Source organism: Clupea harengus, chromosome 6, assembly GCF_900700415.2.
Source record: "Clupea harengus chromosome 6, Ch_v2.0.2, whole genome shotgun sequence".
NCBI lineage: Eukaryota > Metazoa > Chordata > Actinopteri > Clupeiformes > Clupeidae > Clupea > Clupea harengus.
The window spans coordinates 23219207-23236344 of NC_045157.1; the positions used below are offsets into that span (position 1 = coordinate 23219207).

The following is a 17138-nucleotide window of genomic DNA, read 5'->3' on the forward strand; positions in this document are numbered from 1 at the left end:
AAGCATGCATTTATTACCAACAGTTACATTTTCTAAAAAATAAAAGTAATATGTAATTATTTCACATGGAAATGATGTGTATCTATTTGATCAGCTGTTTTCAGCCATTTTTAAACATAACCCCAAAAATGAAAGTAATATGTAATTATTTCACATGGAAATAATGTGTATCTATCTAATCAGCTGTTTTAAACCATTTTTAAACACAACCCAAAAAATAAAAGTAATATGTAATTATTGCACATGGAAATAATGTGTATCTATTTAATCAGCTGTTTTTAGCCATTTTTAAACACAACCCAGGAGTTTATATAGTTTGTTTCAAGACAAGTCTCTGTATACGTATGTGCTGTGCATGAAGGCTACCTAGTTGGAAGAAGGTAGTAACTGATATTCAATCCTAGGTCGCCTTGTGTAGATCAGTACACCACACACCATGGCAACAACTGCCAGCAGGCATCCAGTGAGGAAAACAAGATTCATGTTCAATCCATCGTTTAGCACTGTAAGAAAACAGTAGCAGAAGAAATAGTCACAGTTACACATTGCCTGGCACTGGTATGTACGTGTTAGAGAAATTAGCCATAAGGAAATACTATTGCATCAAACTGTGATTTATTAAGTGCATTTTGGGAGTACCCAAGCGACACTGGGAGATATACAGGAGGATAGTCACCTGTGCTTGGAGCACTCTTGATGTCAGCATTCCTGCTGAGCCGCACGGGCCCCTGGGAGATGGAGTGACTGGTGGTCTGAATGGTAACCTCTCTCCTGTGATGGTGATGCACTGCAGGTGGGGCAGTGGCATTGGTGCAGCCCTGAGAACATCTGGTGTTGGGATGTCCAGCCTCACACAGTATGACTGAGCAAGTGATGTAAACCTTTTGGGAGAGAAACCAATTGAATACAGAACATACTCAACATAAATTAGGTTTGTTCATTCAGAGAGCAGTCTATAATTCCATCTGTTACCTGGTCCTGCCATCCAATGAATTTAAATGCCTTCATTCCAAACTGGACTTTATTTGTATGGTTCGAGTAGAATTGCACTGTTTCATCTTCCTTGCACCTATGTGGAGAACAGGACATATTTAGAACATAACATGACAGACATTTCCAGTATCTAGATAGATAGATGGATACTTTATTCATCCCGAGGGATGTGTCAATATGTGTCAAGCTTACCCATTTTGAATGATTGCATAGGAAACATGGGCTTGAGAGTGATCACTGGGACTGGCAGTGCAAGACTCGACAAAGAGCTCTGTATTGCTGACTGGAGAGATGCCTTCGATCTGCATGTACATCATTTCACCAAGATCATACTCCAGGGGATAGGAGTTGGGGTCCTTCCGATTTTGAAATTGACTTGATTGGAAGAATTCAAACTCAAAGCTGAAAGTTCCAAATCCTTTTTGTATGAATACATAAGGGCCTCTGTGAGCATCAAACTCTATGGACACACTGCTTTTTTTAGGGTACTTGCAGAAGAACCTTAGCTCCACCTGTTGGTCTCTTGTTATAATGTCATTTGTGTTATCAAATGACACAATTTCATTCCTGAAGATGAGATTGTTTTCATCCTCCTTTTAAAAAGAAATATGGAATTAATACATTATATAGCATATACTTTTTCTGAAGATAGATTTGACATATATTTGGTAGGGCTCGATAAGGTTTATTCACCTCCACTTCAGTGCCACAGGTGTTGAGAGACATGTTGGCAAAGACATGACTGCCGTTGGAGTAGAGTGTGCAAGATGGGTCAGTGAGTCGTAGGTGATCCTCATTTAGTCTGATGCTGTCTGATAGTGATTTGTCCACTTCAATGGCCATAAAATTCTCAGAGCAAATCACTTTAGCTGAAGCAACTGTGGATGTTAATTATGGTTAATTATGAAAAAAAAAAGTGTATCCTTTACCATTTATTCAATGCTTGGGATAATGGAAAACACAAACCCTGTTCACGTCCAACATGTTCAAGTCCGACATGAACAATGACACATCTCATGTCAGACTGATAGAAGGTGGAACTGAAAGTAAGTATGTTTACTGGTTAATGCCGATGCAAGTTAATGGATGAATTTGGAGTGATAACTCCCATCATTGTATGCTGAACATTTTCAGCACAGACATTGACTTACTGTATCTGAATTTTACAATAACTACAAAAGAGGGTACTGATTAATGAGATGGATATTTTGAATAATACATGGTATGGTATTACAGTATATTATTGAATAAATAACAACTTCCCTAAAGAGTGAAACTGATGAAAAGGCTCCTATTTTGAGGACGATAACGGCTGGCAGAGACGGTCGATTTCGGCGGGGCGGGTTGTCTACACTCCTGCGATAAACAATTTTTTTTTTTTGCCGATTTGGGGAATTTTGAATATGGGCGTTGCAAAATATTCTTCACTGACTCTTGCGTTTTACGCATACGGTTATTTCCCTGCCTCTGGGATATCCCATATCATTAGTACACCAACACATACAGTCACCAACAGTCTCGTGTTACACAAATGAATAGACAGCCTCTATGTCCACTCTCTCACTCTCCAGTGGTCAGCTAAACAGGTTTTCACTCACCTGTTCAGTTCTGCTGGGGTTCTGGATTCACCAACTGCACTAAATAGCCTACATATTGTTCCGAGAATAATTATATGTAAAAGGATCAAATAAAGGATAAAGGATCAAATGTTAACCTAATTAACTTCGAATAAGTTACCCAAGGCGAAAAGAATATGCTGTTGCAGTAGCCTATAGAGTTCTTCCGCATCACCACACAGTAGCATATGCTATTGGGGATATTAGTGAAAGTAGTAACTTAGAAAACACGGATATCCATCTGAAACGTTCATGTTCATAGAAAATAGAGCTAACCTCTTCTGCTCCCACAAGTTATACCGGAGCAAGTGCCAAAATATCTGAGATGTAAGCTCTACATTTTTCGTCTCAATACCTAGTTCCGAAGTTGCAAATATTTTCCATTAAATGTATTTTAGATTATTAAATGTAATATGTAACATGTCACAGGTGTTTGAACATTTTACATTTTATTCTGAAATAAATTCTCCATAATGTACAGCTATTGATCTCAATACAAATAACGTTGGGCTGTCATGAAATCTAAAGGAGCAAAACGCTTTCTACTTTTCAAAATTGTCTGTGCTACGTTGTTGCCTGTTTGCCTCTCCGGCAGGGTGCTGAGTGCAGGGGAGTGCCTGAGTGCTGAGAGCAGATAATGGGCCGGACTATAAGGCTGGGGTTTTCACCATGGACGTCCTCTCTTGTTCCAGTGGCGAGAGCCTGGGGAGAGCCTTTCGACTGCCTAAACTCCAAGCTGGATGCACCATCCGTCCTCGTTGCGTTTTACACTTTTGGTTTGAGACTTCATTTACCCCTAGACACTTTGCACGCCATTTTCCTTTTAATTCATTATACTGATAGTCTAGTGCTGCACCTATTGCTTTTTACTGCTCGCTTCATCACTTGCGTTTTCGTTTCTGCCAGCCTTTATCGTCCTTAAAATAGGACTCTAAAATGTATTTAGTCCAAGTGTAAGTCACTTGACAGTCTCCATGGTAATCACATGCAATTCAGAGATCGAATATGTAAGTCATATCACATCATATCACATCATCATATCACATCATATCACATCATATATTAAAAATCGTGTCTGTAGGCATCACAAAACTATATCATTAACACTCCTTACAAATTCAAGCATTCATAAGTTGAGGAAAAACGTACGTATTATTCACTGAGCTCTCAGCAATGAAACAGATGGGAAAATATTCGCCAATGTCATCACTCCTGGGTGTCCATCTGAGGACAAACTCTCCAGAGGTGACCTTGTCCTTTGTGATGTTCAGAGGTCCACTTATTAGGATATCATGAACCCTTCAAGACAGAACAAACTTTATGTCATCATTCAAGGTACTTTAAGAGTTTATTCACATGACCAAACATTCACACACAAAAACAGCCACACACAAACTTGCACACGCACAGACATATATTCAAGTTTGAATTACAGGTCTACTTGCATTGCGTTAGAAGCTTTCGCCTGAATTCTGATTTCTAGCTCCTGGTTGATGGCAACGTGAAGCCGTTCTCCGTTGTGTGGAGTGGGAGGCAGGAACTGGGGCAAGTACACTCCCTCACTGCAAGATGGTGCTGGGGGGTCAACTGAAATGGCAACAGATTATTAATGACTGGTGCATTTGTCATTCTTTGACTGAAACCCCCCCCCCCCACAATCTACATTAAAAACACTTACCCACAACAACAAATTGCAGTGGAAGTTTGCTCAATGGAGTGCTGTTCTGTGACCAAGGGGTAGAGCCGTAGCCGTATTGTTGGGTTGGAGATGGTACCGTTGTACTACTTATGGATGGACCTGGTGTTGAGAGAGAATGCACCAATGGCCACCCTGCATGGATTGGACCCTTGAAAGATGTGGTTGTGTCATTGTAGGTAAGAGTGATGTTCTGATTGGGGAAGTCCTCTAAAACTATTTCGAAACCATAGGATCCAGTGCTGGTGCTGTGATAGTGTAAAGCGCAAGAATCCTAGGACAAATAGATATCAAAAGGAAATGTCACTTTTTGTCCTGACAAATGCTTCATGAATTTGCGTGGGTGTGTGTGTGTGTGTGTGTGTGTGTGTGTGTGTGAGTGTGTGTGAGCACACATGTGCATGTGTGTTTGTGTGTGTGTGTGTGTGTGTGTGTGTGTGTGTGTGAGTGTGTGTGAGCACACATGTGCATGTGTGTTTGTGTGTGTGTGTGTGTGTGTGTGTGTGTATGTGTGTATGTGAGCACACACGTGCATGTGTGTGTGTGTGAGTGTGTGAGTGTATATGTGAGCACACACGAGCATGTGCGTGTGTGTGTGTGTGTGTGTGTGTGTGTGTGTGTGTGTGTGTGTGTGTGTGTGTGTGTGTGTGTGTGTGTGTGTGTGTGTGTGTGTGTGTGTGTGTGTGTGTGTGTGTGTGTGTGATTCTTCTGGGTGTCTCTTACTTGATCAAGGTGGAACCCTGAGGGTAAACCTCTGTTGCTTCTACATCTGACGTGATCATCATCTGCATCAAAAGCGATCAAGTTGTATGTGCGAGGACAGTTCTGTGGTACACTGCAGGAGATTTGGGAACTTGTGTGAGCTATAGTCCAACAACTTTAATGTGATAGAGTTTCACGTACAATATCATCCCCCATGTGATATCAAACAAATCACATGTTATGAAAGACAATGAATATAAAAAGGACAAGGTTATACCGGACAAATGATATGATGGTTGTGACTGGAGAACGGTTTGCTTCATTCGTGTCAGATCGAAGTCCAAGATCTACCAGGATTGGAAGGTTCCAATATGACAAAGAGTTTCTCAAAGACACCCAACAGCAGCTTGATGCACTATAAAAAGAAGTGATGTGATGATTACCAAGCAGTAATAGTTAAATGTTGGTAAAGATGTTTTGTTTGTAATTCTTTGAAGTGGTTAGCTCTGTAAAGGTCTTGGAAGGCTTGACTTTAGCAAACAATCCATTTCAAATAATTTCTTCCATTCCCTTACAAGCATATTAAACATGCAGAAAGAGCTGGCAGAAACATGCAAATGACCAACTGTGGCCTCTATGTTGGTTTTGAAATGAAATGTAGCAAATTCAGAGATGTTTTGATACATTACAGTAATTGCCATAACATTGCTTGTCACAGTATGAAACGTTTCAGTTCCAAAATGTTAAGTTCAAATCACAAATGCATCTTTGGAAGGTAAGTGACATTTAACCTGAGCTGGTTAGACTAGCTTACATAATCTTATAAGTGGTGGGTACCCACTGCTCTTATGCCTTGCACAAATCGGATACAAACAATATCATGGTATATGACAAGAAGGATGTATGTGTCTAAATGTAACTGATTTTTTCATACCATCAGAGACAAAGATCACTTCCTTTGCACATTTTAATACAAAATGTGAAAATGATTGCCTACAACCTACTGTTTCAACTGTTTCTCAAATCTTAAAACAGAATGAATGTCTATATATTTTGTAGAGTTGTATCATTATGGACTTTCTGTTAAGATAAGCCTGTGGATGGTTCAAAATGTTTTAATCATAATAATATAATAATTGTGATCATTTAGGTTCCTCTGGATAACCACATTTGAATTGGGTGTAACAAATGTACCAGTTGTAGTTCTATCTCTTGAAAATATCTGCCAAAGGGGACAAACTTACGTAAGTTCAAAAGGCTTATCACTCGGAAGGCGTCTGGTCATAACACCTTCTTTTTGGCACCAATTAGAATTGTAAGGATACTTTCCACCAGTGTTATGTATCACGCCTCTTTCCAGACTGGCCTGACTTCCACAGTTTCCACTTAAACAGTAGCTCCAGGACAAATGATCCTGGCTGCAAGAATCAAAAATGCTCTTGTAGCGGAAATCCACCTAAAGTAAAATGGGATGTTATCTCTGTCACATTTATTGTTACATATTTTTACAGATACATATTTTAAAACAAAAAATTATATTTGCAAAACAAATAAGGCTAAAATGCATGCTTCTAACCTATGTGTAGACTATTTGTATTTGGCAGAGTAAGTGAGACAAGCTCAGATTAGCTACTTGTTCCCTTCATTGCTACAAATAGACATTGTGGTTTTAGGGTGTTAGAGTGGTATTGTTCTCTGTAGTATCTATATATAATTTCTGCTTGCTTGGTAATCTTGCCACTTGCCACTTTCAGGCCAACCAGTTTCTTTGAAAGCACAGGTCCACCAGCCTACATCTTGTGTATGCACAGTTTAAAGTGATAAAGTGACAGAAAACTTCAGTGAAAGACTAGTTGCTTTCTTTTCCTTATTTTAAAAGTTGTGAATGCTTTGTGCATAAGCAGCTGATTTTCAAATTAAAATGTACAAGAAGCAACTCGATGTCGGAAGTGCAAGGAATACATATAGACTGGTTAGGAATCTACATTTGAAAGAAATTGTGTAGCTGCATTTAAATCAATGGAGAGGGTGAATGGGTACTGTTAAGGTTAAAACTCTTAATATTCCTCTACTCCATTGAAAAGATGTAAGCAGATATGCACAAGGAACTACTACTAATATTAAATTACATGAACTCTCACTTTTAACCCAAACAAAGCTTTAGCTGCTTGGTTTGAAACCCGTGTAGTGAATATGAGGATGAGTGTGACTTTATAACAGATATATTCTTGTGCTAAATTTGAGCATTTTGTGAGATTGACATGTATACTACATAAGCAACAATACATGAATATTCATTGTATAACTGTTTTGAAAACTATGCATGTACGAATGATGCAAGAATCTGTTTAAATACAATACTTAATGTAGAGTATGCCACATATAGCCCTACAAGTATTGACCAGCAAATTACATGAACTATCACTTTTAACCTAAACGAAGCTTTAGCTGCTTGGTTTGATTAAAACAAAAAACAATCAGAAACAACAAAAAATGAATGAACTAATTCAAATTAAATTAAAATAAATTAAGAACTAATTTATATAGTAATTACTTAACAAATACTTTTGATATAGAATTAGAAACGTAATACAGAGTACAAAAAAGTAGATGCATTTGTTTTCTGAGATAATCTTTGTAGCCACTACATAAACCAGACGCAAAATATGAAAGCGGAAAGCAAAAATGTAGGTGAAATTTATTTCATGGACATTTTTCGTGCATCTTGAATGATTATATTTCTGGCAAAAATACACTAAACCGTTTTTTGTATGTCTTATTCTGAGTGGACACTTAAAGAGCTATAGTTTGTGGATGTAGCAGCTGTACACTAATATGGTTCTGAGTTTTGAAACCCGTCTAGTGAACATGATGATGAGTGTGACTTTATAACAGATATATTCTTGTGCTACATTGGAGCATTTTGTGAAATTGACATGTATACATAAGCAACAATACATGAATCTTCATTGTATAACTGTTTTGAAAACTATGCATGTACATTTAAAATGTAGAATTATTAGCTGAAGGCAAGAGTGTGTTTAAATACAATACTAAATGTAGAGTATATGCCACATATAGGCCTACAAGTATCGACCATTTCGAACCGGACAGGGGATTAGACTACCACACTAATAAGTTAAAGCAGCAAGCAGTGGTCATTGGGGTCCAATCAGATTGTGCAAACTGCCCCAAGTAGCGTAAGATTGAATGATTTGACCGTTTCAGCAGGTGAAAAAGGACCATTTGAATTTTGTAGTGAATACATTATGAAAGAGCCTACCCAATTCCATTAAGATTGGTCATTCACACAAGTGTGTATTGGCTGCTGAATTTTATTTGGCAGCAAATGTAGCCACGTATAAGCATACCAAATTAAAAATGTTTCGCTTTAAACAGTTCTTGAAATATTGAAATGTGTCAGTTGCAGCGCCCCCTATGGATGAAATTTCATTTTCCAAAAATGTGGTACTGATGCAGGGTGTCAAATTTCAAGACTATTGAACCTTTACATCACAAGATATTGGTTAGTGAAGTGCCATTGACAACTATTCACCAGGTGGCGCAACTACACAAATTAATTATAATGAGCTAGGGTAATGTGTCTCCTAGAGGTGGGCTATAGCTCAAAAAGTGCTTTGACCCTACTAAACTCCAGGGGGCGCTAGCACCAAGGGCAACACACACCTAGCGATACAAACCTTATATTCCATATCAGAAATGTGGGGCTGCAAGCATATCAAGTTTCATATGGACTGGTTACATTTTACATTTACATTCAGTCATTTAGTAGACGCTTTTGTCTAAAGCGACGTACAAGGGAGAGAATAGTCAAGCTACGAGCAATAGAACCTGGTGAAGTCTAAGTATATAAAACCAAACCAAAAATTTGTGAACAAAAACCCCAAAACTATATGACTGACTGCCTGCCTGTGTGCATACTGATGCAAAGAGAATGAATGTAAAATAAATCTAAAATAAATAAATGTAGAATTTAATGAACTAAAAATGTAAGTATATGTATACAAAACTGAATAATATATCCATTTTTGTTAATATTATTTAACATTTATTATTATATGTATTTCCTGTACAGTGCAATATAAACTGGCTGTTAATAGTTTGACAAAGAATGAGTGTATAAAACTGTATGAAAAATATCATACTCTGTATTTGCCTTCTTGTTTTTCCCTAAAAACACTTAAAAATAATTTTCTTGCTGACGTTGGATGGGTCAGTTTTTGCAGGATAAGTTCTACATATATAGAAAGATATAATATTCTGACTTTTTCATTTTTTTCAATACTGTTTTTAACACCTAGTTTCACCTCACTCTCAAGTTATGCAGCTGACATAGTACACACCGCTATGCGGTACGTCTAGTTTACCTACTAATTATTCATTTATGTATGTTAATATGTAAGTGTGTATGTATGTATATTTCTAGTATTACGAGCAAAATTACACGGTAAACTGATTGCTGATATTAAATAAATATAATTTAAACTGATGTAGAATTTAATGAACTAATAACGCAGGTATACAGTATGTATACAAAACTGAATTCTACATAATTTTTTTATATTATTTCATGTATTCCCTGTACAGTGCCATATAAACTGGCTGTTAATAGTTTGACAAAGAATGAGTGTTCAAAACTGTTTTGTTACAATTATATGGTTAGCAGAAAGGATCTGATTCAATGTTACAGAAATGGCAGATACCTCACTGCTCTTACTGACCAACCAGAGTCATGTATTTGACATCTCGTCATATAAATGATCTTGCAGTCAATAATCAAAGTCACAGAAAAGTATTACTGGATTTTTCTACTGTAACCATTATCTCAAAATAAGCAGCTCACATAAAACAATATTGTCAAAAACAGCAAGAGTCCTACCCTATATGATCCATCTGGGTTCCTTCCTTTTGGGGTGAATGAGATTGTGCCTCCCCAGAAGTGACTCGCTGAAGTGATAGACACCAGGAGCATCAGCGGCAGCAGCAGTGTGCAGAGAGACATGATGCCTGATGTCTCAGGATGGGAACTAGACTGCTTTATAACAACCCTCTCCTTTTATACAAAAAGGAAGACAGTGAATATTTTCCGGTAAGCCTTATAAAGACAAGATTACGTGCATTAAAAGGGCTCACTTTTGGAGGCGTGAAACATTCTTTGTGAAACTTGATGAACTCGTTTCCCCATCTGACATGCACCTTTGTAGCATGATTGAGCAAGTTACACTATGACAATTTTGGTCAACGCTATCATATACTTAGACTTAAGCAATACACATGAATCTTTGCTAAAAAACGGTTTTGAACAATGGTCTGATGCAAATATATTAAACAGTGATAGATTAAAGTGTGGCTTGTTAATGTCATCCCTTTCCTCATCGGCTGCTTAACAACATTGATTTAGGTCGTTGCTGTTATGAAGTGACGCAGCGGGGTTAATAAGGGTTTAGGCTGAGGTTGCGAGGCGGGGCGTGGGGCATTCACGTCGGGCAATGATGTCATCGGGTTAGAAAATGTGCGGATCGGGCTTCCACACGAACACGGTGGGTTGAAATGTATCCACTCTAGAGGCCGGATTCAAAAACGTCCCGATTGAGGCAATCCCGCCGCTGACCCGCATGTTCGTGTGGACGGAAGACAGATCTGACAAAAAAAAATCTGGATTCAGGCAATCCAGATTCCGTGTGGACGGGGCCTAAGGCCCCTTCCTAGGACAAACAGTATGGATTTTATCCACACCTCCTCAGGTGTGGACAATCAAGCTAATTTTGCCCATTCACCACCCAAAGACTGCGTAACAGTGGACGTGTGCCTTTGTGCTAGTTACCCCTGAAGTGTGGGAGGCTCAAAGCACTTTTTGGGGAATAGCTTGATAACTGTTTTATCAAAAATTATGGCAAGTTAGCATCTAGGAGGCACATGACTCTAGCCAGGGTAAAAATGGGTCACTAGCCAATATCCTATGATATAAAGATTCAAAGTCATTATTAATGGCATATAAAGGCTATTTGTACAATTTTAAATGAATCAGACATAAGATAAGAATGTTTCTGTAAATCCCTTCATTGTCTTTGTGTTGCATTTCATGATGCTGACAGAAAGATCATATCTCAGGAACTCTTTGATGCCATGAAACATATTATTATTACATATTATTCTGACTTTTAACACCTAGTTTCACCTCACTCTCAATTTATTTGGCTGACATAGTACACACCGCTATGCGGGGTTTGGCAGTCAGTTTTTTTGCAGTTTAACAAAACCTTTGAAGAGGGGTACAACATATGGCATATCCATGTAAGCCGTAGTAGCATCTAAATCACAATGGACAGAAATTGCACTTAGGTTCTGTGGTTGGCGACCCGCACACAGTGTTTTACATGTTTTGTATCAGTAACATTGGGGAAATGAAAGGTATAACATAAACGTGTAACAGACCGTAGTCATGGATGTTTTTGTTTGACCTGTGTTGGTTATTGTGGCTTACCACACAGTTGTTACCGAGCAAATACAGCTGTTGTACATGCTTCTGTGCTGAGGTAATCGTGTTTATACTATACTCATTTCACTGAAGGCTCTGAAGATTACCTGTGTCTTGTCTTGTGTGCAGAAATGGGAAAGGCATGAGCAAGTTTACAAGCCATTTAGCACGAGCAATTTACAAGTCCCAATATTCAACAATTAAGGGAATGATAGAGGAGCACTGCCTGTTCTAAAAACAGATTTGTATCTGTCACGCGGCAAATAGACACAGATTCGTATCTGTCACTCAGCAAATGAACACACCTGCCATCAATCGAAACTGTAACGCTGTTATATAATGGTCCAATCAAATGAACAGGCTTGAGCAAAATAAATGCTTTGAATTCTGGACTTACCACAGAATCAGTAAACCGTGTGAAAGCACATAGGCATGACACCAAATGTCAAGTAGATTTGTTTCTGATTTGATTTGCACACTACTGAAATGTGGCACCTCATCTTAGCTATGCTGAGCAACACTTTTTAATTAGAGGTGATTCAAGAAAGACAGAGCTGGCATAGAGGTGCCAAGAAGATCAAAGCCACAGTATATTGGTTGGAAAGAAACTGGAACTGGGAGTCAAAGTTGACTTACTCATATCTGTTAAGTGAGTCACCTGTCAGATTTAGAGATTTACAATTTAATACCACTGCAGAAGGCAATCGTTCTCTAAGTTCACACCATCTGTCATCCATTTTATAATGCGGAAAGGCTTGTAGTCAATTTCATTTTCTATTGTCTTGAACCATTCTCTGGTTATAATTTTTCTCTTATTCATGGAAAAAATGTTAAACCCTTGTCATAGTTCAAGCTTCTCCAGTACCTATTGAGGCAGGCCACAACAACATGTGCTTTTGATCTTGGACAGCAAAGTCTCCCAAACGGTTCTGACTTTCAGATTTTCAGAAAAGTACTCCATCCATGAAAATAAACCATAATTTGACTAATTAAACTGTTTCAAAGAGACTGCTGTGTACCTGTAAGCTGATCTTCACAGTTGAAATGGGGTAGCACCTGAGCAAAGGTGTGATTCTAGTGAGCAGGTATAGATATATCTGGTGAAAGGTGTGATTCTAGTGAGCAGTTATAGATATAGCTGCTCTAAGCTGCACAGCAGGACTTTATTTTGATTTTGGACATAAAAGAAATAAAGTTACTATCTACGTTGGTGAAAATGCCATCTACATAGTTGTGGGGGAAATCATTTTTCATGATTGAAGAGAAAGATTTCTTATTTCAAAATGTATCATTTATATTTCATCACCATCATTATTTAGATTGCAAAAATGCAAAAAAAATGCAAGTGTATTGATGTTATGTGAATCGAGAAACTTCTTGGATGTTGAGAAAACTTTCCTGTAACCATGGACATGCTTTTCGATGTATACACCTGGGGAAGGTTCACGGAGTGTGCCTGACTCCATCTGCAGGTGGATCACAGACTTCCTGTCTGACCGGAGGCAGCACGTGCGGCTGGGAAAACATGTCTCTGACCCCCGGACCATCAATACCGGTTCCCCTCAAGGCTGCGTTCTTTCCCCTCTACTCTTTCCCCTCTACTCCCTGTACACCAACAGCTGCACCTCCAGTCACCAGTCCGTCAAGCTCCTCAAGTTCGCGGACGACACCACCCTCATGGGCTCATCTCTGGTGGGGATGAGTCTGCCTACAGGTGGGAGATTGATCATCTGGTGACCTGGTGTGGACAGAACAACCTGGAGCTCAACGCGCTGAAAACAGTGGAGATGGTTGTAGAATTTCAGAAAGAACCCAGCCCCACCCACCCCCATCGCCCTGAGTGACTCCCAGTTGACAGTGTGGAGTCCATCCGCTTCCTGGGCACCATCATCTCCCAGGACCTCAAGTGGGAGCTGAACATCATCTTCCTCACCAAAAAAGCACATCAGAGGATGTACTTCCTGCGGCAGCTGAAGAAGTTCAACCTGCCAAAGGCAATGATGGTGAACTTTTACACCTCCATCATTGAGTCCATCCTCACCTCCTCCATCACCATCTGGTACACTGCTGCCACTGCCAAGGACAAAAGCAGACTGCAGCGTGTCATTCGTTCTGCTGAGAAGGTGATTGGCTGCAATTTGCCATCTCTTCAGGACCTGTATGCATCCAGGACCCTGAGGCGTGCAGGGAAGATTATGGCCGACCCCTCCCACCCTGGACACAAACTCCTTGTAACACTCCCCTCCGGCAGAAGGCTGCGGTCCATCAGGACCAGAACCTCACGCCACCAGAGCAGCTTCTTCCCGTCTGCGGTTGGCCTCATTAACCCGGGACCCCCGCCCCCCAACACAGACTCTTATCCCGCAGTCTTATTTGCACACTCCTGCATAGACTGCACAGCTCTTTCATTTTTCCCTTTAACATATTCTGTCATTTTTTTAATATATTTTATATTTGGTTTTTCCTATGTTTGAAAAATAACTTAATAAGTGTATTGTTTATTGTGTATGTTTATTGTTTGCACCAATGTACCACAGACAGTTCCTGGTAGGTGAAAACCTAATTGGCAGTAAAAACCTTTCTGATTCTGATTCTGATTCTGATTCCGATTCTGATTCTGATTCTAATGCCAATTAACCTTTTGAATCAAGGTTTTCCTCCTTTTCTGGGAAATGCTATTGTACATGCCACACGTGTGTTTCACTTTTAGAACAATGGAGCAAAACAAAATGAATGGTTTGTGTCAAGCACAAACTACTTTTGTTTTGCAACCCCAAATGGTGCATGGTATGAAACAGGTTTGACCTAAAGATTAAAGTTGCAAGGGTTTAACTAAGGGCCGGAAAATGGATTTAAGAGTACTAGTGTGGTATTACATTATGAGGTGATTTCGTTGTCGTGTTTGGGTTAATTTGAGTGGTCTCAGTTTGAGTGGTACAGTGGTCTCAGTCCTCCAGCTGAATGGATTCGTTTTAACATGGATCTCAAAAACATGAGAATTCTGGTCTCTGTAATTATTCACAGTCAGTGTGAATAATTATCATACCAGATGTAGTACTAAATGAAATGGGTATTTAAATGTAAGATAGACAAAGGATTTGGAGTATTCTGTAGCACATTATTTGTGTAGCTGAATCATCCTCTGAGCAGCCAGGTATGTTCATACTCTCTTTATGTTTGGATGTTTCATATGTCTTCAGATTGCAAAGATGTGTGAAGTGTATTGATGTTATGTGAATCGAGAAACTTCTTGGATGTTGAGAAAACCTTCCTGTAACCATGGACATGCTTCCAACTGTAACGATTTCAGGTGCAGACAGATTGGGACCCAAAAGCACGACAACAGACACAGTTTACTTCGTGTTAGTCAAAACCAGGAAATCCGTCAGGAGCAGGCAGGGTATTCAGAATCAGATGGACAGGCAAGCAGGGTCACAACCGGGAGATCAATCAATCAAGCAGACAAATCCGAAGAGGGGCAGGTAGGGTATCCGAAATCCAGTGTACAGGCAAACAGGGTCAAAACAGGGTAGTCAGGCAATAGCAAGGAAACAAACGCGGGATAGCTTGGCAAAACACACAAGACAATCTGGCGGGGAACAAGTGAAAGTGGACAGGTATAAATATAAAGATACTAATGAGGAGATGAGCTGCAGGTGAAGAGATGGGCAGGGAATACCAGGTGAGAGGGATGAGGAGATTGCCAGGCATGTGGGAGTGGCCGGATCTGAAATGACAGGAGATGGTGATAAGACATGAAAGCAAAACCAGATGAAAACAAACTAGAATTCAGGGGAATTCGTGACACCAACCATAGTTCACTTGGGTTGCATGCCATTGAATCTTTTGAAGCAAGGTTCTCCTCCTTTTCTGGGAAATGCTATTGTACATGCCACACCTGGGTTTCACTTTAAGAACAATGGAGCAAAAACAAAACAAAGTGTTTTTGTCAAGCACGAAATACTTTTGTTTTGCTACACCGCATGGTGCATGGTATGAAACAGGTTTGACGTAAAGATTAAAGTTGCAAAGGTTTAACTAAGGGCAGAAAAAGGGATTTAAGAGTATTAAGTGTGGTATTACATTATGAGGTGTTTTCGTTGTCATGTTTGGGTTCATTTGAATGGTCTCAGTTTGAGTGGTACAGTCCTCCAGCTGAATAGATTCGTTTTAACATGGATCTCAAAAACATGAGAATTCTGGTCTTTGTGGGTAACACCCCTTTGTAGGTGACAAACCCCTCCATTTGTATGTTTGACTGTGTGATCCCTATCATAAACACTGTGTGAATAATTATTATACCAGATGTAGGACTAAATGAAATGGGTATTTAAATGGAAGATAGTCAAAGGACTTGGAGTATTTTGTAGCCAGAGATTCCCGCACTCTATGTGTGTAGCCATCATCCTCTGAGCAGCCAGGAATGTTTATACTCTCTATATGTTTGGATGTTTCATATGTCTTCTCTTATGTATTTGTAACTCTAGATTATTCACTTTAGTCTAGTTTCAATGTGTAACCGAATTAGTAACTCGCACCTGACAAATACATTGTGATGCTCTGATCCACATTCTCTGGCTATAATAGCATTAAGTCACAAAGATCCTTCTGCAAACATTATGATTATAGCTAGATAAGCAAGCTAATTCCCTACAACGAGCACTAGGCAATACCATACTTTATTTACCCATTACAAGTGGAACAGCATTTGTTGATTTCTTAATCTGGGTCTGAAATATGTTGTGCTTTTGGCCGTGTTCAGACCTAGGCGTCTGTTTCGGGCAGAAAGCGATGACCAGGATGTTTTTTTCAAGTAGCTAAAAAAAAAATGCTGGTGGTTTCTTTCATTGCCATATCAAACCGTGAGCTAATCTGGAGTTAACGTTAGCTAACATGCTAGTTTTTCTAACAACTTTTAAAATCCTACTTTTAAATATTTTGCTCTCATTAAATGAAGATTAAAGTGCCAAAGTTGTCAGTGTCAGTCCTGTGTATTACACCAAAACATTATCCTGGCTATCACCAGACCAAGCTCAATCTTATTTAGGATTGCAGATCGGGCTGGGTTTACCCAGTCTACTAGAACATAATAGTAGTCAGTAATTGCAGACCATGCCGACTCCAAGGAAAAACAATGAAAGAGAGAAATCATTTTCTATCTAAAAACATGGTAAATGCACCAGAATGCGGGAAATTGCATCTACATCTTTCAAAATGTTATGGGGGAGAACCCCCAGACCCCCCGCAAAAATTGGTCCCCCCCACTCTCAAAATGTCATGCCAATATGTCTATCTAGTTTCCCTTACCTCTCCCCATGCAACTCTGACAGGGAGGACAGAGTCAATCCTGACAGCCAGTGGCATAACTTAGTTACGACGGGCCCAGGTGCAGGCTATTATGACGGCCCTAGTCAGTGGCGTAAGGCAGTGGTTCCCAAACATTTTACAGTCCCGTACCCCATGTTTGTAACCACCGCCGCCACGCCCCCCTCCCCCTGCGCTGATATTCAGCCTACAACACTTTAAACTGTGAAATTGTCAGGGTATGTCACGAACCGCCGCCGCCCCCTCCCCCTGCGCAGATATTTTTCTTGGGCACGAAAAACCCCTGGCTACGGGCCCCCAAGACCCA

At 39.6% G+C, this 17138-nt stretch overlaps 1 protein-coding gene and 1 long non-coding RNA gene across 2 annotated transcripts; both read right to left on the reverse strand.

Annotated features, from left to right (window-relative positions):
* Positions 1 to 3902, reverse strand: LOC105902988 (ZP domain-containing protein-like). Its single transcript, XM_012830675.2, has 7 exons — positions 3759 to 3902; positions 1960 to 2033; positions 1687 to 1871; positions 1186 to 1586; positions 973 to 1069; positions 677 to 881; positions 1 to 503 (listed from the first exon to the last, which is right to left on the reverse strand). The coding sequence occupies exons 2-7, from the start codon at positions 2009 to 2011 to the stop codon at positions 367 to 369; spliced, it is 1077 nt and encodes a 358-aa protein (XP_012686129.2). The 5' UTR covers positions 2012 to 2033; positions 3759 to 3902; the 3' UTR covers positions 1 to 366.
* A 397-nt stretch (positions 3903 to 4299) lies between these two features.
* On the reverse strand, positions 4300 to 6459 carry LOC116220686. The gene is made up of 4 exons (XR_006152447.1): positions 6252 to 6459; positions 5285 to 5422; positions 5029 to 5140; positions 4300 to 4579 (listed from the first exon to the last, which is right to left on the reverse strand). It is a non-coding gene; the product is annotated as an uncharacterized LOC116220686 (long non-coding RNA).
* Positions 6460 to 17138: the final 10679 nt, after the last annotated feature.